This window comes from Ixodes scapularis, unplaced genomic scaffold, assembly GCF_016920785.2.
Source record: "Ixodes scapularis isolate PalLabHiFi unplaced genomic scaffold, ASM1692078v2 PGA_scaffold7__128_contigs__length_106722199, whole genome shotgun sequence".
In the NCBI taxonomy this organism is placed as follows: domain Eukaryota; kingdom Metazoa; phylum Arthropoda; class Arachnida; order Ixodida; family Ixodidae; genus Ixodes; species Ixodes scapularis.
In genome coordinates, this window is record NW_024609882.1 from 36,055,455 (window position 1) to 36,082,212 (window position 26,758).

The 26,758-nt window shown below is 46.9% G+C and overlaps 1 protein-coding gene across 1 annotated transcript in view; it reads left to right on the forward strand.

Annotated features, from left to right (window-relative positions):
- The window catches only part of LOC8025157 (importin-7), a 34,695-nt gene that overhangs the window by 5,110 nt on the left and 2,827 nt on the right, over window positions 1-26,758 (forward strand). The window contains exons 2-20 of the mRNA XM_029968416.4: window positions 1,401-1,642; window positions 2,448-2,606; window positions 5,168-5,414; window positions 6,282-6,376; window positions 6,849-7,022; window positions 8,141-8,186; window positions 11,610-11,709; window positions 12,159-12,367; window positions 14,723-14,963; window positions 15,077-15,237; window positions 15,590-15,908; window positions 16,883-16,980; window positions 17,788-17,880; window positions 18,416-18,499; window positions 19,130-19,266; window positions 20,167-20,312; window positions 21,849-21,911; window positions 23,112-23,360; window positions 26,520-26,636. Coding sequence (XP_029824276.2) covers window positions 1,401-1,642; window positions 2,448-2,606; window positions 5,168-5,414; window positions 6,282-6,376; window positions 6,849-7,022; window positions 8,141-8,186; window positions 11,610-11,709; window positions 12,159-12,367; window positions 14,723-14,963; window positions 15,077-15,237; window positions 15,590-15,908; window positions 16,883-16,980; window positions 17,788-17,880; window positions 18,416-18,499; window positions 19,130-19,266; window positions 20,167-20,312; window positions 21,849-21,911; window positions 23,112-23,360; window positions 26,520-26,636 — 2,980 coding nt within the window. The remainder of the gene's footprint in view (window positions 1-1,400; window positions 1,643-2,447; window positions 2,607-5,167; window positions 5,415-6,281; window positions 6,377-6,848; window positions 7,023-8,140; window positions 8,187-11,609; window positions 11,710-12,158; window positions 12,368-14,722; window positions 14,964-15,076; window positions 15,238-15,589; window positions 15,909-16,882; window positions 16,981-17,787; window positions 17,881-18,415; window positions 18,500-19,129; window positions 19,267-20,166; window positions 20,313-21,848; window positions 21,912-23,111; window positions 23,361-26,519; window positions 26,637-26,758) is intronic.

A 26,758-nucleotide genomic window follows, 5' to 3' on the forward strand; every position in this document is an offset into this window, starting at 1 on the left:
TGGTTCCAAGAGAATGAGTAAGAAAGAGAGCGACAGAAAGCTGGAGAAAGAATACGATAGGTTAGGCTTGTTTAATTTTTTGCGACAAATTGAAGCTGTTTGAGTGCTCGTCAGGCTCATTTAGTTTTATGCAATGCACGATGCCGGTGTTATTGTGCAAAACAAAGATAGAAAAAACACTAGATACAGACCTTGCAGGGAATGTTTTCCTCTTTGTGTACATCGAAGCGTCGTCGACAAATGGTTTCATCGGGATGTTTGCGTCTATGGCCCACGTTATGAAGCGGCCGAAGTCTCCAAACTTTTTGGCTAAAGGGCCGGGACGGAATCTGTCGCTGTCTCGAGGGCCAGAAAATAAACAAGCAAATATAAATTAGGGAAAGATAAATAAATAGTGCTATAGATAAGCATTTAAACACAGAACTGAAAGTTATAGTAAACACTTAAAAAAATGAATACAAGGTGGATGAATATATCTACCTTATTTATAAATTCAATGTTCAGCTAATCATTGCACAATAATTGGGACCCAGAAAACTCGCCAGGCGTAAATCGAAGTGCATAGAAACTGGCATGTTCTGACAGGGCAGGGTACTAATGAGAATGATAGAACTGATGTTGACAATATGAGATAGATATGACACAGGACACTAAGCACAATGTATACATGAGAATATAAAGGAATTTTAACACATATTTACAGAGATATGAAATACAAAACTAATTATTATTATTATTGTTTATTATTCCATGCTTCAGAATGACCGAAATCTAGGTATAGTGTTGCTGGTCATGACAGCGTCCATTGTTGTTGGATCAAACGAGGCATAGGCTCGTTCGATTTAACTGCACCGGTGCAGTAAAGTGTATGGCACTTCCTGTCGTATCTCAATACACATACCGGAAGTACACTGTCCTACACTTTCTACACCAGTGCAGGAAATGCAGGTAAATTGAATGAGCCTAATATGACAAGAGGACACTCCTTACCATAGGCAGTTTTCTTTAGTTTTCTTTTTTTATCTTTGCTTATGTTGTTGGTCCGTTTTGCGACGCAATTTTTTATGCACACTTTTTTTTGCTTTGGGCGGGCCTGCTTGAAGCGGGCCGTGGCTCGGGGTTTGGAAACCCCTGCTTTAGATTAATATGTTAACTTTATGCTCACCCCGCATCTTCTTCCCGCACATGCACAAGATCACCGGCTTTGCCCTATTATCTTGTTTATGTTCAGAATAGCGGGACGAAATCCTTCAACAAAGTCCTCCGTTCGGAGAAAACACTAGAGAGGAGGCAACCCCCAGTCATGGCGAGCAGAGAGCCCGTCCTGGCATTCTTAATCTGAAACAGACTGTAGCGTGAAGTTGCTCCCTTACCCTGCGTCGTTTGCCCCTCTCCCGCAGATCCACAAGATCATTGGCTTTGCGCCGTCGCTGCTCCAAGTGGTGATGACCAACGGGCTGGACATGCCCGTGCGCCAGGCCGGCGCCATCTACCTCAAGAACCTGGTGACGCAGTTCTGGCAGGAGAAGGAGGCACCTCAGCCGCCCACAGCGCCACTCCACTTCCACGTGCATGAGCAGGACCGGGCCATGGTGCGGGACGCCATCGTGGACGCCATGGTGCATGCGCCGGACCTCATCAGGTGCGTGCTTGTCCTGCACTACCTTCTCCCTCTGGTCGCTTGGATATTGCTTCGAGATTTCTTGACAGATGCAAAACCATAGTTTTTGTTGAGTTGTGTGTACGGCGGCGTATGAATGTGCCGATGTTGGCTCTAGCCGCTGCCGAACATAAAACAGCAGGGAAGGTCTTATAGCTGTCCCAATTCTAATGTCTGATGGCATTTTGTGTTGTGCAAGGTTTGACTGTTCTTTATTGAAGGCAGCCTTTCTGTGACTGTAGTTCATGGTATTAGTGTTTTGGTTCAGTGCCATATGCACTCAGTTTGGTAGTGTGTGATGAGAAGAGTTTTTTTTTATATATATATATATAATATTAAGACAGGTTCATACAGCATTTTGAGTCTTGTCTAGCTTCTCTGAAGCCCAGTGCAATGCTTCAAGGTGGCAGAGACACCAGTATTGTACTAAATTTTTTTTAAGCCTACTAATCAGTGCACATGGCCTTATTATAAAGTAAGTTTGCAAGACTGGAGAGTCTGAATGTTGGCCCAAAGTCCTTTCCATTTCTAATGCTTTCCCAGACGAAAGAGCGTATATTACGAGGCCTGTTATAATAAGGAATATTAAGTAAGATTTCACTCGTATTGGAGTGTTGTGTTTGGCAAAAATCTTGGACACTAGAGGAATGCTCATAAAGCTCTTAGCGATGAGCAACAAAACGAAAGATGACCGAATGCACCTGATCACCGACGTTCTTACAGCAGTAGTAGTCAACGACTGGGTGCGACAAGGTATTGAGAGTGATGTGCGTCTGTCTGTGTGCAGGGTACAGCTTGCCGTGTGCCTCACGAACATCCTGAAGCATGACTTCCCCGGTCGCTGGACGGGCATTGTGGACAAGGTGTCCATCTACCTCCAGTCGCCAGAGAGTGCCGGCTGGATGGGCTCCCTCCTCGCCCTCTACCAGCTGGTCAAGAACTATGAGTGAGCCGGACCTCTCCCTTGTTCACTTCTACCCTCCTTTAGAGTGGGGGAGCCCGTGTGTGTACTCTGGGGAACCCCCGGATTTCTAGGAACACAGTTTGAGATGGCGTGCTTCAAAGAAAGATTTTTTTAGCCAAAATTGGTGTCCAAAACTACATGCATGTTACTATTAAAAGCAAACAACTGAAGCTCAAAAGAAGAACGCAATACTCGGTAGAATGTGGCTAGCCCCATCGCCATCATGACCGTTGGTTTACATTCGCCATTTTCGACCCGTATCACGCACATTCTCTCGCGTCTCCGGATTTGTGTCTGCCGTTTTAAGATAGAAAAACAAAAGGAATTCTACTAAGAGGCCTTATTTAAACGAAAGTCCATCACGCTGGCAGGAAAAGATAACAATGGAGCAGCACTGTGTGGCCTCGCAATGGCAGTGATCCGAGGAGCTCGCAAAGTGTTGTTTGGAAGACGACCCTCCCAAAGGCGACGATCGCTCACTCGTACAAGCGCAAGAAGTGCGGCACTTGAAACGCTTTAGGCGAAAGGAAGGATTATCTCTGTGGACAGCGAAGAACCATCGTCGGACTTCGACAAAAGCGACTAGTGCACGGTATTTATTTTTGTGTTGGCATGGTTCTTATAAAATCTGTTCTATGGGGTATGTGTTCGATCTTCACTATTTTACCTGCGTGGTAGAATCAGCAGCAATTTCCTTTTTGAATATTTGGAAGCTCAATCTACCTGTGCATTAGAACTGTGCAAACACGGTACCTCTGCCCGTCTTGGTGCACATTTATTCTCTTTGGTATAAGGGATGTCCATGTTTCTTACTGGTTGTTAGGTGGATGGTGATTCGCACCGTGTCAGGGTAGGTGGTGCTAGCTGCCATCCAATACGGGAAGCTCGTTGGATTATTTTATTGGCAGAAAAAAAAAGGCAGTTGCACTACGGCATGGCTTGACAAGAAAATAAAGACAAAACATTTTATTAAAGCCTGTTTTTTTATTATTATTATTTTAGATAAGATTGTACAAGCTTCAGCAGTTAGAGTATTCTTTCGGAATCGCCCGTAGGCTTCATCCATTCCACAAGTGCTGCGTGTTAAAGGACACATGCAAAGGAAAAAAACATTTTTTTTAACAGCTTAGATGGAAAAAGGATGTCATAAAACGATTTTACAACGAAGAAACAAAATTTTTAGAGCTATATTTACGGCGCTATACGAATTTGTAGTTGGCGCTCGTGGGAGCCGCCACTGGTCACGTGGTAGGCCCGCGCGCCGCCGCGCTGCGTCGCCGCCGCACGCTGAGCGTCGTGCGAACGCCGCTTCAACGCGTTTCTCCACGCCGCCGTCGCCGCCGCCGCACAAGTTCGTCTGCTTCGGGGCGCCGCCGCCGTCGTCTGACCGGCGCACAGGTCTATCACGTCTGCTTGCGCTTTTTCAGGAGTTTCCTTTGGGCTCTAAAAGTTACTTATTCGTCTTGGTTTTTTGTTAAACTTCAAACAAAGATGAATAAGTTACTTTTAGAGGCCATAAGAAGCTTCCGAAAGAGCGCAAGCACCACGTGATAAATAAAGACCAGTCACGTGATAAATACGGACCACTTTTCCGCGATGCCCGCGGGCGCCAACTACAAATTCGTTTTGCGCCATAAATATAGCTCTAAAAATTTTTTTTCTTCGTTGTAAAATTGTTTTATGGCGTCCTTTTTCCATCTAAGCCGTTTAAAAAAAATGTTTTTTTCCTTTGCATTTGTCCTTTAAGGGGGAACACTGGTTTTGAGTTTTTTCCTTAATCTTTTTTTTTTTTTTTTTTTTTTACCAAGCCCATTAGCCCATGCTTGTTCAGACATTTGAGCTGATTTGAAATATGTTATTTTTTCAATTGGTAGTTGACTTCTCAGGATATTTAGAATTAACGTTTGCAAGAACAATAGAGGAAAATAATTTTTTACAAAAGAATGCTTTAACGTATAGTCAAATACTACAAATTATGGAGAATGCAATGTTGGAAGCACTTTTTAGATTGAACCATTATTAGTGACTTTACAACACATTGAAGTTCAGTGCTCTGTGTGTGGCTACCAAGCAATAAAACATTTTCGTTCGAAATTTTCTTGCACCTATATTGAAAAATCTGCTTCCAACATTGCATGCTTTGCACACTTAGCTACATGCTGTTCAAGAAGTTATCTCTCTGTCTGCCCTAGATGCTGAGATATCCCTTCTGAATATTTGTAAGGTATCCAAAATTTGTGTTTTGAGAAAGTGTTGTTTTAGCATCAGCTTCAGTGCAATTTCAGCCTATATAGGTATTATAAAGTGATATTATGGCTCAAATATTAATCTTCAAAATAAGAAACTTGGCAGATCAGAAGAAAGCTAGCCGTAGATTTCTAAATTACCATTTTTCAAAAAACTTTTTTTTTATAGATTTTTTGGCCCTAAAGACCCATGTCTCTCCTTAATCCATTTAGCGACTTGTGCCACTCCGGCTAGGAGGAGCTAGCTGTCGTCCAGTTCAGAAAGCTCAGTCGTGGCACACTCTTTTGTTTGTCCAGGTATAAGAAGCCCGAGGAGAGGGAGCCGCTGCACGAGGCGATGCAGCTGCTACTGCCGATGCTCCAGCAGCGGCTAGTGCAGCTGCTGCCAGACGCCAGCGAGGCGTCCGTGCTCGTCCAGAAGGAGATCCTCAAGATCTTCTTTGCCCTGGTCCAGTACCACTATCCCCTGGGGCTCATTTCCCGCGACGCCTGCACACAGTGGATGGAGCTCTTCAGGCTTGTCCTGGACCGCCCCGTGCCGGACGTGAGTCGGGGCTCGTTCTCTCTCTCTCCAAGTGCATAGTGTTTATAGGGCCAGCTCTTGGAGCTTTCATGCCCATGGAATGGGCTGTATTGGTTAGAAAGGCAGTTGGAACCCACATCAATCATCTGGGAAGCATAACGGTGATTTCTGGTATTAACCCATTTATTTAGTTTCATCGCCAGTTGTCAGTTCTTTACTTTTTGTTTCTCGCCCAATTGTCGCCATGCTGTCTTTCTAGCACTGACTTTCTTGTAGTTATTACTGCTATATTCCTCGTAATAGTTTTTAGAATTACGCGAAATTTTTTAGCTTAGTATAAACCCCCCCCTTTCCCCTCCCCTCCCTTTCAAATTGCCTTCATTTTAAGTTGTATGCTGGTAAGGAGAAACTTAAAACAACTCTATTCCTAATGCTAGTAAATTGTTGTTCCAGTTTGAGCCCAGTTTATGTGTGGGTAAACCATATATAGATAAATGGCTATGAGTCTGTTGGCAATTTCTCGACTGCGTGGTGGCCAAGAAAAGCACTGGGTTTCTTGACTCTCACTCAAAGTAGCTAAGCGGGTTTCCTCTAAGGTAAAATGGCTTAGTGGAAAGGTGCTTTTGGCTCGTGAAAACTTTCTCACGGAAAACATTCCATTCACTGCATCTGGGTTTCTGGGGACATGGTCCGTACCCACGGCAGCGAGATGCACTACTTCTTGGTGTAACACACATACTGCAGTTTTTTGTTGGTTCTGGCATTCATCATTCGTACACATGTTACCGCACTGCTCGACTTGCTGACCGTTCGACCGCCAAGGAATCGAGAGGGAGGGTGGATTGGACTTTAGATTGACCCGATTTTGGCTCTGTGTCGTCTTCCCAGGTGGCTAACCAGGTGGATGAAGACGAACGGCCCGACCTTCCCTGGTGGAAGTGCAAGAAGTGGGCCTTCCACATCATCACCCGCATGTTCGAAAGGTGGGTGCAGTGGCCCTCCACGCGCCACTTGCTTCAGATGTTCACGCTCGTTGCGAGCCAAATGAATCGGACCCGCTTGAAACAAATTGCAAAGGGCATTTTCCTACGCTACGACTGTGTTCAACGTTTTTGGTTCATACCAGTGACCTTGGAAAGTGGACGCCCAAGCCAGTTTTATTAAAATAAAGGAAATGCCGCAAAATTTCAAAATTTGACCTGACCTTGAACGAGAAAACCTCAAGCTTGACGGAGAGTAATCCTTATCCGCGGCTTCATTTTGTGTTGTTCTGGAACACAGCCTGCACTGAATTGTCTGCGAGGCTGCTTCTTCCTTTGGAATCCATACTTATTCGTCTGATTCCCTTACCAGTATCAAGGTATTTTCTAAGTAATCGGATTGGTGATTGGAGTATGGCTTATCTTTCATGGTCCCGTTTTCCGATCGGCCGGCCGGCGCTTTCGTCTGCTCCAGGTACGGGAGCCCGGGCTCGGTGACGAAGGAGTACGGGGAGTTTGCGGACTTCTTCCTGAAGGCGTACAGCGAGGGCATGCTCCAGGTGGTGCTCAAGGTGCTGGACCAGCACCGCCAGAAGGTCTACATCTCCCCCAGGGTGCTCCAGCACGCCCTCAACTACCTACGGCACGCGTGAGTGTCGTTATGCTCCCTCGACTTCGGGTGTCGCCGTGGATGGGAACATTGGTTCATTATGAAGTCCAAGCCAGTTTAATGTCTAGATTGCGTAGATGCACGACGAGTGAGCTTTTAAAGCCCGAGTCCTCGGACAGTGTTTCTTTGAACTCTGGTGGTGTTCCCCAGAGCTCTCTAATTTCCTCGACTGTCCATGTCTCCTACGTAAACTGTTCCTCCAGTTTGAATGCTATCTTAGCGGATACAAGCCACTTGTTGACACCTAACACTTTCTAATGTGTTCATTGTTGTTTGAGGTCTATAGTCTCCTGCACTGCTTTATTGCATCAGTGTCGAGACCAGAGTCTCAGGAAACCCCTGTTTTAAAGGATGGTGCAGTCTAGTAGATGTTTAGCAGAGGAATTGTAAATTGTATTTCAAGCTGTAATAAACATGTAAATTGTATTCCACGCTGTAACAAATGCATGCATGCAATTCGTGACCTCCGAAGGATTGGAAGTATTCAAGTAGGTCATTGTGTAAGTAGTGCTGAAGACCCACTGTTTCTTGTCAGTGAAAAGTCTCGAAAGGTTTGCATTCTTTGGGTAGAAATGTTCGGTGTATAATTTTTTACTGTTGTAATAGAGTGCTAAAATTATTAGCGATTTTTGAGTGTGCTTTTGCTATGTCTTGAGGTTGTTGCTTCCCAGCGCCAGTGCAGAGGGTCGTTTTTACTGAAAACATGAATATTTGACATAAAATTTCTCTACTACTGTCAATGCATTTGTCGAAATCTCAAACTTGAACAAGTCGCATGTCATGATATTGTCCACTCTTGCAATGCAACAATAGCCATGTGTGTGTAATATTTTGTGAAAACTTGGTGCAGGGAACGAAGGCAGTCTATCAAAAGTCCGAGGACGCCAGCATGGATTAGCTTGAGTTCATGTAACTCCTGCCGTGTGCGTCTTGCAAGCGTGTGACAGTTCTCCGAAATACTTGTGCATGCTTCAGGCATTTGCGACACAATGTAATTTCACCACAATCATCAGTATTATAAAGAGGCACGCGCTACATTTAAAGCAGAGGTGTCCCAGCTCACTAAACATGCTCACCTTTCTCTGTGCCCATTGCAGCGTGAGCCATGCCTTTTCCTGGAAATTCCTCAAGCCACACATAGTTGTAAGTCACTTTGTTTTTAAACCTAGATTTGGCTACAAGGAGGGAGTCCGTTGTGTCAAGGTTCATGGCAACACTCCTAGCGAGTTAAGCCTGGAGCTTTGCTATTTGAAGACCGGTTCAGACGTTTGTTTGAGCTTGATCAACTGCTTAGCTTCCGTTTCTAAGCACCATCTATCGGGAAGACCTGGAATACTTCAGATCTGTGTATAATTTACTTGTCATTCTCTCACCATATGCTTGAACTCATTTTGACAATGTTACAAGGGAGCATGTTTTACAGAAGGAGCGTAGATCCAGTCTCGCAAATACTGCAAAATCTTCAATCTATTATGTGCAGATTGGAAGGGTTCCAGATAGATGGCACCAGTGTGTTTCTTGTCATAGGCGGTTACAAACGGTTGCAGCATACTCGGTCATGCTCAAATGCAAGTGTTTGAATGAGCCTTGCCAGTGTTGGCTGCCTTATTAAGGAAATGGCAGTTTTCAGGTTGAGTACACAGCCACCGCCAGAGGCGGCTTTGGGCCCATTCATTGCTCCTGGCCGTAAGAAAGCGGTGGCAGATTAATTTGAGGGCAGTTTGGAGCGAGGAGACTGCAGCACATGCCTTGCTCGTGTCCCTGACTATTCAAGTTTGCCCACAAATTGAAAAAAAAAAAAAAACTTGTGTGGACGACTTTCTGAGGCAGAAATGTCGAAGCTATTCACGCACATCACTTCATTTTGCCGAACTGCTTCGGAAAGTTGTTCCTGAATATAGAAGATTGTATGGTGTCCCTAGATGGGCTCTGGCATCAAGTAATTAGGCATCATGGGCTAGTAAAATTGGTGGACGTTTGGGAGAACTGTCTAGGTTTTTAAAGGAATGCTCCTAATCTATGCTGAACAAACAACTAAAAGGGAAATAGCTAGGGTTAAAAATGGCAGGCAGATGTGTCGTAAAAGTCAATTTTTTTATTTGTTTATTTATTTAGTACATAGTGCTCAAGGTCCAAGCAGGGTGGGCGGAAGAATAAATCGCACTACACCAACAATAATTACACATTAAAAAATAAAAAAAAATAAAGAAAACTGCTGCATAGAAAAACACATACAAAATATACATATATCGATATGCCTACTATGTCACATTACATTCACATAGTAATAACAATAGCACATGCTTTTCTTTTTTTTTTTTTTTTGTGAATAATATGGAAGCTATACATATGAGAGGACTGCAAACTAAAAAGCTGCGAGGCTCACTCGGATAGGACCGATTCCAATGACGATGCGAAATCGGGCAGAAATCAACTCCAGGGGCAATGAATTCCAATCGGTCATTGTCCGTGCAAAAACATGAAAACTTATATTAGTATATTAGTACGCTCAAAATAGGATGTTAAGGAGTAGCAGTGGTTGTGTCTTGTCGGTCTGGTTGAAAGCTAACATACAAACAAGGATTAGGAGAAACCTTGGAATTGACAAGCTGATGAAGGAAATATAAACGGGCAATGTTACGCCAGAGCTGGAGGGGTAGGTATTTTATTTGTCTGCGTTAGCAGGGGTGGGGAATCTGTGGTTTTAATTTACCGTGAATAGAACGAACCGTGCGCTTTTGAACTTTATCTAGATTGTCAAAATGTTTTTTTATAAATGGATCCCAGACTACGGAACAGTATTTGAGCTTAGGTTGAATGAGGGAAGTGTAGGCTAGCAATTGAACATTTGGGGGGCGTTCCCAAGTTTATACTGTACAAGATCGAGCTATCGGAAGGCTGCCGAGGAAACGTTCAGATGGTCAGGCCAACTCAAGGTTCTATTTATAGTAACACCAAGGTTGATTAACTTCAGAAATGACAGTCATTAATTGAATGGGAAAGCACTAGCCAGTTTCTTTTGTTTGTAATCCATAGAAAAACTGTTTTACCCAAATTTAATTTCATATTCCACAGGTTGCACCAGTCCTGTATAGCATCTAGACTTGAGTTGAGCAAGCATTGATCAGATGATGAAGTATACTTTTAAATGTCACACCATCGTCCGCAAATAACCTTATACTCGCTACGGATCTACGGCATCAGCAATATCATTTACATAAATTAAAAATAGTAGCGGCCCCAAGACGCTTCCCTGTGGTGCTCCTGATGTGACGTTTAATGTCTCCGAACTGCAACCGCCTACCTTGACGAACTGTTTGCGAAACACTGAGTATGAACAAACCCAGTTGATAATTGCTGAGGGAAGACCTATATTATGCAGTTTTGAGGTTAATTTTTTTTGGGGAACCCTGTCAAATGGTTTACTGAAGTTTAGGAAGATAACATCCCCATCTGGCCGGCCTTATCCAGTACTTGTGCAAACTCGTGAATGGTAGTTAGTAACTGTGGGGTGGTTGAAAGCCTTGTGAGGCATCCCTTTTGAAGCAGACGGCTTTGCTAAGGTAAAGAGCAATGTTCATTGTTGAAAGTCGGGGTGCTGCTGACACTGAATTCCTCGCACTATGAATCCCTTCTCTCCCCTTCCTTGTTTTTCATCCAGTCCTGATTCTCTTTTCTGACCTCACCCTCTTTCTCACGTAAAGGGACGTTGAACCCAAATTTGGATTCCACAAAGCACTGTTGCAAAAGCGTGCAACGGGATGCTACAAACTTTAAAACATCACTCATACAACGATATATTGAACAGATGACCATATTTTTCAAAAAAAAAGGAGGCACATTTGACAGATATGTTCACGTCATGTTTCTTCGAGAAGAGTCGAAGGAGAGGGAACGGCCTCACTTCTTCTCCACTTCGCCGCCTTGAAGGTGCGAAACGGAGAGGAGGAAACGAGATATCTTGGACGTCACGTGCCTCGTCGGCCTCATTCAATCTCAACCTTTTTTTCCAAAAAAATATGGCCTTCCATTCGAGATATCGCCTTACGAGTAGTGTTGTAGGGATTGTAGCGTCCCACCTACAGCTCGTGCATTGTTTTCTGAAATCCAAATTTCGGTTCACCATCCCTTTAACAGGATCACTTGACAAAGTAAAATGTAATTGTGTTTTGTGTGGGCTTAGACAGCTTGAAGTTAGTCAGCCCCAATGAATGTCTGGTGCTTCCGCCGTAGACGAGAAGTTTAAGCCGGTGCGGCACGTCCGCTTACCCAGGGTCTTTTAACGTGCCCCGCGCGGTGATGGTACACGACTTCACCCCAGTACGACGATCGTCCAGGTTGGAATGGGCGGGGTAGGGAGCGAGCCCGCATTCCCGGGTTCCATCGCGATGCGCCGATGTGCTCGGCCACCCGTCACCCACTCAACGAAGAGCGCCCGCACAAAACGCCGTGTTTTTCTCCCGTCTCCTTTCCTTTTTGTGCGGTTTGCGTGTCTTTCCATCCATATTTTCGTTTCTGCGCTTTCTGCCGAGCGACCCGTGACTTCGGCGCCTCGTTTCTCCGTAGGGCATCGTCCTGGAAGTGGTGTTTCCCCTGCTGTGCCACACGGATCAGGACGATGAGCTGTGGAACACAGACCCCCACGAGTACATCAGACTCAAGTTTGGTGAGCGCCACCGCCTCATCCAGTCTCAAGTTCTGTCTCTGAGCTAGCATCGACACCGACCTGAGAGTTTTTTCGGATCTGGCTAAATGGGAAACCTAGCTTTAGTCGAGCTTGGAACAAGGTATCAAAGGTCGATTACATTGGAACTGTCGCAGACATCGGAGGGCGTTGTCGGAGGAGAAAGGGCAGAGCTCTGCCCTTTCTCATTTGATGGCACATTTCTTTTGTCTACGATAGTCTCGAGGTAAGCAGTCTTTGATATCAATTTTAATAAAGAAATCGGCCACGCTTGAGTGCAATGTTTGACTTTTTAGGATGCCTGGAGCCCGTAGATTGACTCGTGACCATAACTGGACTATCGCAGGAAGTGGTTTAGTGCCCCTTTAAGAAACTAGGTGTAGGTTTAAATCGTCTCGATTTCCTCTTTCCCTCCCTGGCCCTGATCGCAGACGTGTTTGAGGACTTCCTGTCTCCTGTGACGGCGGCCCAGAGCCTTGTGCACACGGTGTGCAAAAAGCGCAAGGGTGTGCTGCAGAGGGCCATGGCCTTTGTCGTCTCCCTGCTCACCAACCCCAGCTGCTCGGCCCGGCAGAAGGACGGGGCCCTACACCTGGTGGGCACCGTGGCCACCCTCCTGCTCAAGCGCAAGATGTACAAGGTGCGGCGGATCTTTGGTCGCTTAGACCGTTGAGTGCTGGTGCGCCGGGAAGCCTCGCAATTGTTTCTGGGAATCTTGCGGGCCCTTGTCATGCCCTTGTGAGATCTTTGTGAGATCCTTGCAGGTTCTTCTTAAAGGACACATGCAAAGGAAAAAAACATTTTTTTTTAAATGGCTTAGATGGAAAAAGGACGCCATAAAACGATTTTACAACGAAGAAAAAAAATTTTTAGAGCTATATTTACGGCGCAAAACGAATTTGTAGTTGGCGCCCGCGGGCACCGCGGAAAAGTGGTCTGTATTTATCACGTGACTGGTCTTTATTTATCACGTGGTGCTTGCGTTCTTTCGGAAGCTTCCTATGGCCTCTAAAAGTAACTTATTCATCTTTGTTTGAAGTATAACAAAAAACTAAGGTGAATAAATAACTTTTAGAGCCCAAAGGAAACTCCTGAAAAAGCGCAAGCAGACGTGATAGACCTGTGCGCCGGCCAGACGACGGCGGCGGCGCCCCGAATCAGACGAACTTGTGCGGCGGCGGCGACGGCGGCGTGGAGAAACGCGTTGAAGCGGCGTTCGCACAACGCTCAGCGTGCGGCGGCGACGCAGCGCGGCGGCGCGCGGGCCTACCACGTGACCAGCGGCGGCTCCCGCGAGCGCCAACTACAAATTCGTATAGCGCCGTAAATATAGCTCTAAAAAATTTTTTTCTTCGTTGTAAAATCATTTTATGACATCCTTTTTCCATCTAAGCTGTCTAAAAAAAATGTTTTTTTCCTTTGCATGTGTCCTTTAAGGGGAGACATGAGTATTTGGAGCCCAGAACAATCCCTAAAAAACTGTTGTTTTTTTTTGGAAAATTGTGATGCTGAATTCTACAGCTATTTTTCTTTTGATCCGCCAAGTTTCTCATTTTGAAAAATAATATTTGAGCCATTATATCACTTTATAATATCTATGTAGGCTGAAACTGCACTGAAGGTGATGCTAAAACGACACTTTCTCAAAACACAAATTTTGGACTCCTTGCAAATTCAGGAGTTTTTTTTTTTTATTTCTCAGCATCTAGGGCACAAAGAAATATAACATTTTTAGCAACTTGTATCTAAATGTGGAAAGCATGCAATGTTGGAAGCGGATTTTTCAGTATAGGTGTAGGAAAATTTCTAACTGAAATGTTTTATTGCTTGGTAGCCACACATTGAGCACTGAACTTCAATGTGTTGTAAAGTCGCTTTAAGCGCGAAACACATGTACGACGAAACAGTCCGATCCGACGTGCGAACTGCCGGAATGACCTTGGGGGAGAGGGTTTTCGTAGCATCGGAGAGCGTTGAAAACCTTCGCCTCCGACCGTCGTATTGCGCGTCGGACGTCGGATCGGACGGTTTCGTCGTACATGTGTTTCGCACTTTAGTCCGTTGCAACTCAATGAAGTAGGGCAAGGGAAAGGAAGGCCGGGGAGGAGGAAGCAGATGGAACGCTGAAGAGAGGTGGAAACCTCCTCCTCTCTTCAACGTTCCGCCTGCTTCCTCCTCCCCAGCCTTCTTTTCCTTCGCCCTACCTTCTTGAGTTGCAACGGACTATAATAACGGTTCAATAAAAAAAGTGCTTCCAACATTGCATTCTTCATAATTTGTAGTTCCTAACCAGATGTTAAAAAATTATTTAAAAAAAAGATTGTTTTTCACTATTGCTTTTGGAAACAGTCTTGTTAAATAAATTATCCGGACAACTAATTGACTAATTAAAAAGAAACAGATACTTAAAATCAGCACAAAAGTCTGACCAAGCCCGTGCTGTTTCATTGGGCTTGGCCGCCAAGAAATGAGGATGAAAGCTAGCTCCAAGACCAGTTCCCCTCTTAAAAGGCACTAAAGTCATTTTCGAGAAAGGTCATTTTTTTTTATCTTGCATTGCATAAAAGACGTAACAAAATGGTGTATGAGGGGGAGTGAAAAGAGGAGGCTCCAGCAAAATAAAAAATTTCAGGGGGTGGGGGTGGGAAGGTTGTCGAGGGACCCCCCCCCCCGGCTACGTGCCCGCGTGAAAGCTTGGTGAGATCGGTCTATAGCATTTTGTGTGGAACGCAATGAATACTAACTCCAGCCTTGGCCTTCCAAGCACGCAATGCCGTGTCAGCATCGCCACATGCTCCTTTTGTACGACGCCTCTTTACCGTCACGTCGTGTGGCCGGCAGAGCTTGCGGCGCAGGCGGTTGTCAGCTGGCCGACTTGAGCTCTCCTTTACCTTGGCCCGTTTCAGTCACTTTTCTCTTAGCTGGATCAAAGTTCGCTTCAGTAAGCAATCAATTCCGCATTAACAAATTGATTTGCGGCCCCCTCCCAACGCAGGACCAGATGGAGGCAATGCTGGTGACGCACGTGTACCCCGAATTCGGCAGCCCCCACGGCTTCCTGCGGGCCCGGGCCTGCTGGGTGCTGCACTACTTCTGCGAGATCCAGTTCCGGACGGAGGGGAACCTGCTCCGGGCGGTGGAGCTGCTCACCCACTGCCTGCTGCGCGACGCAGACCTCCCGGTCAAGGTGGAGGCCGCCGTGGCGCTCCAGGCCTGCCTCACCTGCCAGGAGAAGGGTGAATCCACCGTTTTACCTTCGTCCATCTTCGAATCGGGTTGTCCTCGGTGGCATACCTAGAGAGGTACTTATGGTCTGGCTCGAGCGTGAGGTGTGTTTTGCCGGATGCAGCGCAAGCCAGCGTGGAGCCCCAGATCAAGGAGATCGCTCTGGAGCTGCTCAAGATAATCCGAGAAACCGAGAACGACGACCTGACGAGCGTCATGCAGAAGATCGTCTGCATGTACACCGAGCAGATCGTGCCCATCGCCGTCGAGATGACCCAACACCTTGTGAGTGCACGGGATTGTTTGTTGTTCCCGAGGAAGGAATGCCTTTCGTTTTAAATGTGTAGCATTTATAGGACCAGCTCTTGGGGTTTTCACGTCCGCATTGCGATCTAGCCTCAATGATGTCATAGTCATGTCGCATTACGTGATGTCAGGTGGCATCATGACATGACAGTGTGATGTCACGTGACACAGAGGGACGGGCAATTTCTCGGGGGATCGCATTCGCACAGGATTTTACCGCAGCGTTGAATCTGCTTTGTTCATTTAAGAAAAAGAACATGCCACCTGTCGATGGCTCGGCCCCGGCACGGAGCTGGGCGCATTCTGATGTGGCGCACGTCACTCGACGCAGGCGGCAACCTTCAACATGGTGATAGAAAGCGGCGGGGAGGGGGACGAGAAGGCCATGGTTGCCATGGGGGTGCTGAACACCCTGGACACCTTGGTGACGGTGCTGGAAGACCAGCGGGAGCTAGTTTCCCTGCTGGAGCCCACCCTGCTGCAGCTGCTGGTGGGGCAGGTGCTGGGGGCCTCTCTGCTCGAGTTCTACGAGGAGGCCTTTTCCCTGCTCTACTCGCTCTCCTGCAAGGGCCCCCTTTCGGCCGACATGTGGAAGGCCTTCGAGGCCCTCTACCACACCTTCCAGAAGGATGGCTTCGACTTCTTCACCGGTGCGTCTCTGGGCCGTATACCCTTTTCCAGTCTGCTTGACTTGAGCTGTCGTCACCAACCTTCCGTAGCCTCACCGAGACCTCCAGTCCCTGAAATGGGTGTTGATCATTTCGCACAAAGCCTGCATTAGAAACAAAAACCCTAATGTCTAAAATTTAAAAAAAAAGAAAAAAAAAAAGTGAAGGTTAGTTGTGGTTGTTGTGCCCATGCTCAGCTGCTGTAAAGCATCTATAGTGCGTTGCTATGTTAGTTCTGTGGTATAAGCCCCGCCTCCTGTCTCCCACGACACTTAGTTGTCCTTTGAGCATGCGCAGCGGAAGCACTACAGAAGGCAACGAGCGCATGCTGCAGGCGGAGCTTCAGCAAATTGTATGTTTTATGCTGGTGTTCTGGTCTAGCGTTGCTCTGGTCTATTGCGGCCCTGGTTTAGTGCTGCTTTGGTTTAACTTTGCCCTTCTTTAGCGCTGCCCTGGCTTAGCATTGCCTTGACTTGGCAAGTCCCTGGCCTAGCACTGCCCTGATTTAGGATTGGTTTGGGCTAGAGCTGCCACAGGCTAATACTGCCCCCCAGGCTAGTTCTGCCCCAGGCTAGTTCTGCCCCAGGCTAGTTCTGCCCCAGGCTAGTTCTGCCCCAGGCTAGTTCTGCCCCAGGCTAGTTCTGCCCCAGGCTAGTTCTGCTTGAGTCTCGTTCTGCCCTGGGCTACATCTGCCCCAGGCTAGTTCTGCTCTAGGCAAGTTCTGCTCCAGACTAGTGCTGTGAAACTGCAGGTGGGAAGTCTTATGTCATAGCGGTACAAAAGTATGTCTCTTTTGTCTTTTGCTCTTTGCTTTGTTGTTTTTGTGCTGTCTTCTATTGTTTGCTTTTCAGGATGTTATTAGGTGGTCATTCTGTGTTTCGCTGTACTGTAGGTGCGTAGCCGTACAAAGTGCTTCTGAAACGGGGAGATGAACGCTTGTTGCTCGGTCTCTGCAGACATGATGCCTGCCCTGCACAACTTTGTCACCGTGGACACCCCAGCCTTTGTGAGCAATGAAAACCACCTCCTGGCCATGTACAACATGAGCAAAGCAGTGAGTAGTGCCTTTCTTGTCTTTGTGCTGACTACAGCTGGGCCATTTCCTTGCCAATTCATGTGCCTCTGCGTCTGAAACTCGGGGCATTGGTACCTCTGTAGACTTCTAGTCTCTATTATGGTGGATTGGGAGACTTTTAACATGCTTAAAGGAGTTTGGTTCGGTATGTTCTCTTACAGGTGGCAATGTAGCTTGCACCTCCAAATTTGATTCAGTTATATTTTTCTTAATTGTTGTATGTGCTCAACCTGTTTGAGAAGCTCCCATGAGTGATGAGGGTGTGTGAATAGGCAAGTTATGTAATTATCAGTGTAATAAAAAAAAAATTTATATTCCTTGTTTTTTTATTAATATATAAAGGATAATTGCGCTCCTAATAAATACTTAGATGGAATGAAATTTGCATTATTAAGAAGTCTTCGACTCTCCCGTTTGACTGTTGTTTTGAGGTTGCACTTTGTTTTCAGGGTTTCAGGCTTACAAGGGTGATATATTTAGTAGCATACAAGTTTTCGAGAGGCAACGATTGATGCTTGAGCTTTGGCATTCAGTTTCCTAAACACACAGCCAGCCAAATATCGAGATTTTCCCAGCATTTATTTATTCATTTATTTATTTTGGACACTGTTGGCCCTTGGCTGTTATAGAACTAGCTTTATGCAAACAACGCACTTTCCTTTTCTATGCATGCATTTTCAGTGAACAAATGGATCTTAAGTACCAATACAAAATATTCCCCAAGCATGTCTTGCTCTCTGTTTCTTACTGTTGTCTCTTCTTCCTATTGCCGCACTTACCTGTAAGGTGCTAGAGGGTGATTCTGGTGAGGACCCCAAATTCCATGCACTCAAGCTGCTCGAAGTCATCATCCTCCAGTGCAAGGGACAAATTGACCAGGTGTGTGGTGCACTCAACCGTTTAAAGCCTCTTTTCTCAATTGTCAGCTGTGCCCGTTGTGCTGCTTGGTCTAGCCATAAATCTGATAGGTGGAAACGATTGGTAATTCAGTGCCAGACTAACTTGTTAGTAAATATTCTTTCGAAAGTGTTTCTTTTGCCCTTCATAGTTCATTACCACATAAAAACAGGCCAGGATTCAGTTGCACTTGACTAGCTGGGCATATAAGAAATACGTTTGCGATAAAGTTGCTTAATTTTCGCGAAATAAAGTATATGCTGTATCATTCTTAAAATACCGGTATTTCGATGATTAGTTCTGATCTTGACTTTCTTGAAAAAGTCCTGTCACTAACTCCTAACATTTTTTTAAAATAGATGTCGGCAATCTGAGTTTGGTTATGGTAACGTTTTTTTGGGTGTCATCAAGCTTCACGTAAAAAAGAATTCCTGTTCTCTCTTTTTCACAATATCAAAAGAAACTGATTATATTTATTATTATTCATTAAGACGTCCTTGGTGTCCTTTGTGAACAGTGCATCCCTTCCTTTGTGGAGCTGGCGATCAGGACGCTAGCAGATTCAGGGGCCTGGGTGGAGCTCCAAGTCATGTGCCAGCAGGTACTGTGAACAGATTCAAGATCCCTGACTCTCCTCCTGAAAATGTTTTTGCTTTTTCACTCGTGAAGGAAATTTGTGCCCTTCGCTAGCTTTTGGAACTGAAGTAGCTTACAATAGCATGTGTGGGAGTGGCACGCTTCTTCTGGAAAGAATGGGATTTTGGGTACGTACTGGTGGAGCATGTGGAAGAGTAGAGGTCTAGAATTATACACAGTATGATATACAGCTGTGCTGCGCTCACTGTCGGTGCGCAGTCCAAACCAATTTTGTTGCGTCGTAGTTGCGCAATCATATTTACAACTGTCTGTCGTGATACGTTACCCAAACAGAATCTGCAAGTCTGCGCGAATGATGCAAAGTGGCAGATGGCACTGCCGTTGCATCCCCCATCTGCTTCCATGAGAATCCACTGAGAATGCACGGCAAGATTTATATTGTGCAGCAAAGCCTTCCTTTCAGTGATCTAAACTCGCAACAAGAAAACCTTCTGCGACACCGCTGCGTGGCCACAATTAATCGCGTCCGTCTACATGTGGCTTTTGAAGTATGTCCAGTTTGCGGCTTACGCCCCGTGTTTACAGATTGCATTCCGCAGCAGTTATGGCGATTGACGCGTGGCTTTTTGCACAGGTGGTGATTGCTGCACTGTACTACAATCCGGTCCTCCTCTTTGAGACGCTCGGCAAGATCCAGAGGGCGGACACGTCGGAACATCTGGTGGATCACTTCGTGAAGATGTGGCTGGGCAACATTGAGTACTTTCTCGGGTGAGTGGCAGCCGTGCTTCGGCGACGGCTCTCCCTTGTCGGATCTGTCTTGAAAGCGACCTTCCTTCGCTTTTGGTTGCTGCGTAACTGAGCAGGTTTTGCCTTTGGCAGAGCTGCAGAATCCCAAAGAATTGTTTAGAGGAAGAGGAAATGAATGAGGCGTCAAAATGTACCATCTACCGGTCCGTTGTCTGCAAGGTGCTGTCTGCAAGGTGTGCTGGTAGGATTAGTGTTTTTAGGGCACCTTCTTTGTTTCGGCGGTTCGTCGACGTTGCAACACGTCTGTTTATAGGTATAGGTATGAATGGCCCACTGACTTCATGCACATGCGAGCACAGTTTAGTATTAGGTGCCCTAAGAACGCGAGAGAGGGGCGCTTTTGGGGGGCTTCATATCTGCCAGAAGGTTCCGCCAGAGTAATCTTAGGTCTTCATAGTTTGAGATGATCTCAGTCTCCGCTCATAGTCGCAGTAGGGTGCCAAGAACTGCGACTTTGGTCGTGGTCCTTTGATTTCCACCTGATTACGTCGCTCATTTCGTGGCGGTGTTCCAAATCTCGCCCAAATCAATCCGAGTTATTCCGGCGGGTCGTGTCACATGGCAGTGCGGATAGAGTAGCGCAGGGCGGGGGTAGGTTTTTCAACACCGAGGTAGAAAACCCTTACCCCAAAGCAAGGCTGAATAAATTTTGGAACACGGCCACGCCATTGCCCATTACGATTCTGGGAGTGGCACTGCAACGGATGTGAATATAGCAGACAAATAACTGTCCAGGCGGACAGTTTGCGGCCTGGAGAGCGACACAATTCGTTGCACAGGACGGATGGGACGCCAAATGCGTCAGTCGAAGACGAGTTGCAAGCTCTATAGTCGAGGCATGCGGGTGTTGCTGTGTTTCAGGCTGCACGACCGCAAGATGTGCGTGTTGGGCCTGTGCACGCTCATCAGCAGCCAAGGGTCCCGGCCGCAGTCCCTGACCGAGATGGCCTCCCAGGTGGTGCCCTCCCTGCTCGTGCTTTTCGACGGCCTCAAGCGGGCCTACGCCTGTGAGTGGGTCTTGTTTGGTGGGGCGGGGACGCGCACGGTGCCGTCAGTCCAATCCACGCATATTTTATGCATAGTCCTTCCGCCATGTGCTCGAAATAATCCTGACACTGTTATCAATGACCATTTCTCTTAGTGCATATATTCGAGTCGGCATATTTTGCCCTGGTGCATGCAGACGTCTTTCGTTTGGAAGGTCGTGGTTTTGGCTAACCTGGGCTGGTTTCACGATGCCGCAGCGCAGTTCCCGCCGTGCTCTTTCGCTTTGCTTGTTTGCTCGCTACGTCCACTTTCGCTTTTGCAAGAGGGAAAATGTCTTGCGGCACGTTTCCAATGACGTGTTACGGGAGCGGAAGAGGGAAAGAACGAGCAGCCATGGTGCAACGTATGCGACAATGTAAAACCATGACACTGCGACAACGCCATTTGAGTGAAACCGTCGACACCCGGGAGGTAAAATTGGTTCTTCGAAGGCAGCAGCATGCGAATTGAGGCAGTGATTGAGGGAAGCCGTGGTGGCTGCGTCCGAAATTTCAGACGCCCGGCAAAACGGATTGGCCATCCGAATGCAACATTATGCGGACCGTTGCGAGGTTGGAATTCCCGTCCATTGCCAAGTCTAAACCCCTGCGCTAAATGCCGACACATGTCGTCAAGAATTGGCATAGCAACGGCGGCAACTTCCACATCATATTTAGCGCACAGCTCTTAGGCGCCCGTATTCGGGCTGAGCGACGTTGCTGTCGGCGTAACCGCGCATTGCATTATGGGACATTTTTCATAATGATGTCACATGTGACGTCACAAGGGTGATGTCACATGACGTCATCCTTGTGACGTCATGTGACGTCACAAGGGAAATTTGTAAAAAAAATTTGGCGGTAAATTTTTTTACTAAATTTAGCGGAAAAAGAGTCCTGGCACCAGCTTGCCGTAAAAGAGAACCGAACGCTCCGGACTACCTGAGCTCATTGTGGCAAAGAAGTCTTTCGTTTTTTCCCTCTTCGCTTTTTCGTAGCTCTTTCTTGCACACTTTTTGTGGAGAAGTCTGGAGTGCACTCGTTTCACCCCCGCCGGGAGTAATCCAAAGGCACTCGAGGAAGGGGTTCGTCCGTCACTGGTGTCCAGTCGGTGAGGAGACGAGCGCCGCGTCGGGGTTTGGCTGGCAGCCTACCCATCGACTTCCGTTACTGGCACCCACCCGGGTATGCTTAGGTGCCAGCGATATAACACATTCTGCGTTAAGAGGGATTGCCCGTGGGGCACGACGCACTCTTGACCCAAAAGGGAAGCAGGGCGGCGTCCTCTTCATTGTCCCGCCAGCAGAGTGTTCCCGAAAATGTAAAGTTGGAGTTGGACTCGGTTTTTGGCAGCAGGGTTCGTTAACGGTATTGCTGCTCGTGTGCCGTCTGCACGACGGGATATGAAAAGAGCGTCGCCGACAAGAAGGGGGCTCTATTTTGATAACCCACATGGCTGTGGCAGGTGATGATACGCAACTCGGCACCTGACAATATTTTGTGTCGTTGCATCTCCAGACAGGGCCCAGGACGACGAAGATTCCGACGACGAGGAAGAGGAAGACGACGACTACGAGGGAGGTGCGTGCCTCTTTTTATTACTCGAAGCGACATTGTGAAGATTACTCGAGTGTAATGTTTGCGCGAGTTGTGAAAACAAGCTTGCACCAAAGGAGCTTTGTATGCCGCCCTCGTTTTTGCTGTAGCATCTTTACTGTACTGCCATTGGCAGAAGTTGGCTTCGGTGTCTTGAAGCATTTCAAGTGTCCTCTTACTATGGGTGTAATTTATAGAAAGCATTTCCAACTGGTACATTGACCTCGTCTCTATTTAGTCCTCTCTACTTTCGGCTGGTGACTTCACGATTTGAGCATGTCGCGGTTCCGACAGTGGTACAGCGGCAGAGGTGGCTACATCAGACGCCCGCTGCCGTTCGTCAACGTGACAGAGCGTGGCTTGTCGAAAGGGAAAGGGCGTTTCGTGGAACGGCTCTGTAGGTGTGCAGACCTTGAACCGATGATCGATGCGAAAAGATACGTATGGGGGAGGAAAAACGTTATCTCTTGGAACGGAGTTACGACGGACATACTGGCTTCGTTCGATTTGCCCGCACCTCCTGCTCCGGCGCACGAGAGTGTAAGGCGGTGTGCTTCCGGTCGTATCTCAATGCATATACTGGAAGTACAGTGCGCTACACAATTTCTGCGCCGGTGCAGGAGGTGCACGTAAATCGAGCGAAGCTAGTAAAATGCAGAGTGCCAACCCACTTCTACTGAAAACTGTGTTCATTTAAACATGATCGCTTGTCCGGTCAAACTGGGCACGTAACATATAATTTAAGAATTCCCAAGTTTTCAAAACTATAATAGTAGGCGCTTGAACGAAATGGGCACTTTGACGGTATTTCACAGTAGCGCAACATTTTGCGACATATTTCGCGGTTAGATAGTGGCGTGATGTTTCCCAAGCCCCGGCCCGCTCGCTAAGGGCAGAAGTGTTGGACGGCAATGGGGCTCATTTCTTGGAGAGTGGAGTCAATGACGAATTTAGCATCAGTTGCTGAGCTAGTTGGTTAAACGTCATACTACGTATATGTAATAGCGCAACGAAACGTGAATTTGAAAGGGACAGGGCAAGAAATTGTCCCGTTCCTCTCGTGTTCCTGCCCTTTGCACCATCGTATATATATAGGTATATATAACGAATTCAGCGAGATGTCACGCGACACGTCTTGCGGTTAGACAGCGGCCCGACGTTTTCTGCGGCCCGCCTCGCTCGCAGAGGTGCTGGACAGTGACGAGGACGACGTCGAGGGCCAGGACTACCTGCAGAGGCTAGCGCGGCAGGCCAAGAAGGAGTCCCCATTTCCGGTCACGTCTGCCACCATCGAGGACGACCAGGAGGACGACGACGAGGACGACGAGGAAGATGACGACGAGGAGGAGACGGCGCTGGAGTCGTTCACGACGCCCCTGGACGAGGAGGACTGCCCCGTGGACGAGTACATGGTCTTCAAGGAGGTCATGCAGGGTGAGTGCCGGGACGGTTGCCTGCGGGAAAGAAAACTGCGCGGTTTTTTGGCAGCCCGGCATTTACGAGTCGGGTCGGGGATGCTGTAACGAGTGTTGCGTGAAGTCCTGCAATGTGACCTTAGCGACGTGATCGTGTGACTTCGCGCAGCCGGCTCGATGGCTCTGGTGCAAGGCACCCATGGATCCCCAGGTGGCGGATTCAAATATCGGCCGAGGTGCCCACAGTTTAATCGAGGCATATGGCAGAGGAGGGCCGTGTAACCAGGATTTCGATTGCACATCAAAGGATCTTCATGTGGTCCATATTATTCCCCAGTCCTCCACCAGAACGGGCCACCTCAAATCACCAATTTGTCGTGAAAAAAAAATGGATTATTAAAATTGCACATTTTTGGCACATTCAACTAATAATTAACACCCTCACAAAGTTTTATCAATGTGTGTTGACAAACAACAGCAGAAATAATTATTATTGACTCATCGGTAACATGCCCAAGGAGTGCCGCGCTTGGCTGAGCACGAAAACCACGATAAGCATCAGCTTCGAAACATGATTGCTCTGCCACTACTAGGCCTAGCCTGGTGCGAGGGTAGTCTCGTTCGAAGTGTCATTTCGCGGGCTTTTGATTTTACTTTTTTGTTTATTTGTTTACTCCTTTGTGCATGGTGGAGAGCCTTGCAGAAAGCGCTCGTTCTGGGGCAAGAATGGTGGTAAAAAACCAAAGGCGCTACTATTGGCCGAGTAATGAAACCCAAGCAGCGAGTGGTTGTCATCCGTCACGTAATTCTCCGTGCATGGGGCACGTTCAGAACACATTTTTTCGCTGATCTGTCCATTTTGCTGAGTTTCTCTTCGATCTTCCCGCTTCTGTTTTCAACTAAAAATGCGCGCTCGCTTAAAGAAACCAAGAGGTCTCGGATCCCGCAAGGGCTCGGAAGCTCCGGTGTCGCCTGCACCGCCAGCGCAGTCAAGGTGGAGTTTGACTTCATCGGAACCATTGGAGGATGCTTCTTGTACGTCATGTTTTGGGAATGCTTCACTCCCGGCTCTGAAAAGAATACTCCAAAGATGTTGCGTGAAGAGCTCCCTCGGATGTCCTGCATCTGAAAGTGGCATTGTGCGGCAGAGTGCACAAGCTTCCGAAAGAGCAACGGGTCGGGACCGATGGCTGGCTGCAATTCCTGTAGAACATTTACGGGGACCTCGGAAAATGGACGCTACCCTATTCAGATGCACCTTGCATTTTGTGGAAAGTGACTACATTGAGTTCGCAGCTGTCAAAAATGGAATCCCATACCATTTAGTTCAGCAACGTATCGTCCACAACAATTGTATTTTTCAGTGATAGTTGTAAAAAAAAAAGAAATGTAAAAATCGCAAAATGTTTGACAAAAAAAGAAAAAAAAAAAAGGTATGGCCCGCACTAAGGATTGAACCCGTGCCCGCTGTGTGTGAAACGGACATCTTCCCATTGATCTACTGAAGGAACTCTTTCGTGCATAGGATTGTAGTAGCCGGTCGATTGTGCGTCGGAAAGTTTGCTGCCGATTTCCCTCCAGTACATGCACTCCCGGCTTGAAGTCGGGCAGCTCCACGCATTGGCCACATTCGCACCTAGTAAAGAAACCGTATGCGTGCGTCTTCAACTCAAAGTACGCACTTAGTGCTTGACGTTTGAGCAAGCGATGTCTTCGGCCACGAGAAGGGACGCCGGCTTGGCGACGTCTTCGTGCAATCGGCTTGCTAGTCGAGCGTGTCGTACGGGATGAATATCAATTCTTTTGACCGGTCCCTAATTTCTCTTTCGAAAGAAGACAGATTTCGCCGGTACCGTGAACGACGGTTCTGAAGTAGAAGTCCCACGCCAGTCGTCCGCCGCCATCCGCTAGTCCCACGATACGTGACGCGAAACGACGCCATGTTGAAAATTATACAGTGAATGCACAGAATGCTTCCGGTTGTCTGTGCCACCTTTTTTCTTTTTTTTTTTTTTCAGTCAATGTATTTGCAGCTTTTTGGAAGCCACAAAAATGGGTTTCGTGTTTTTTTCTTTTTTTGATATTGAGCGTGTGCCTTCAATGACCCCACGACTTTGATTAAATTTGGTGGTTGCGCCTAAACCTTAGAAAACGGCCCGTGACCACAGAATAGGGAGTGAGCGTGACTCAAACCGGTCAGTTCTTGACCGGCGGTTTTCGGGCGGAAAGAGAGTTTTGAGCCGCAAATTCTGTTCTGGGTAGTTGGGCTCTCATATGTCACGTACAACTAAAAACCTCGGCGAGCATAAATACCCTGTCAGTGTCCCTTGAAAATTGACATCAAGCAAGTGGAAAGTGGCAAATATGCAGCGGGAAGACGCACGGAAATTTGATATTCTGGCTGAAATTGATTTTTCAGATCGCTTGATTATTCTGACAATTTCAAGGTCCCCCCTCAGATTCCGAAAAATCGGTCGGCGACTGTAGCTAGTTTTGGGTTTTTCTATATTGAAATTTTGTGGGGAACGCGACTGTGAACTTACTTTCAGCATTTTTATTTTCTTTTTATGAAAAGTTTATTTATCTTTAATCAAATGCAAACCATTTTTTTAATAAAAATGTATTAATTTTAATTAATTTTAGAGTCGTCTGAAGCAAGTAATCTGCTGTATGTTCTCCCCAAAAGACTGGCCATCTTATTACTGTTTCTAAACAATAGCTTTCCTCAGTGGATGCACTTTTTGTATGCACTTTTGTATGATGCACTTTTTGTATGATGTAATTTTTATGTAACTCATTGTGGGATAAATTTATAAGGCTGAAAATTTGCATAGCATCCTTTCTCAGTGCTATGAGTACACCCTGCAAATTTCATACAAATAAGGCAAACAGTCCAAAGTTAGCCTTTCGGAGTAGTGTTCCCCCTTAATTGGTTTGGCACATAAAACCCTCAGATTCGGCTTTGATTTTGACCGTGACGTTACGGTGTCAGCCGATTTCACGGGGTTGCATGACTACATAACATTGCGTGACAGTGAGGCGTCTACTGTGTGTCTCATTTCCATTGTAGACTGGATGCAGATGCAATCATCTCGTCTATTTTGCACTTGCTCGCTTCGTCCAGTGCTTTGCGTGCATGTCGCGTGATAGCGGCCCCCGTTTCCCGCCTGTCTTGTAGCCATCCAAAGCACGGACCCCATGTGGTTCAACGCCCTGACGTCCGGTCTCTCGGGCGAGCAGCAGAAAGCCTTACAAGAGGTCTACCTCCTGGCCGACCAGAGGAGAGCAGCGGCAGGTGAGCGCACGGTTATGACTACCCCTGCTCGATTGCCTGTCGTGGGGATCCTTGGCCGCTGCTGTCGACTGTACTAGGCCCTTTCTGAAATAAGTTTCTACCGGGTAGCTCAAGAGGGGCAG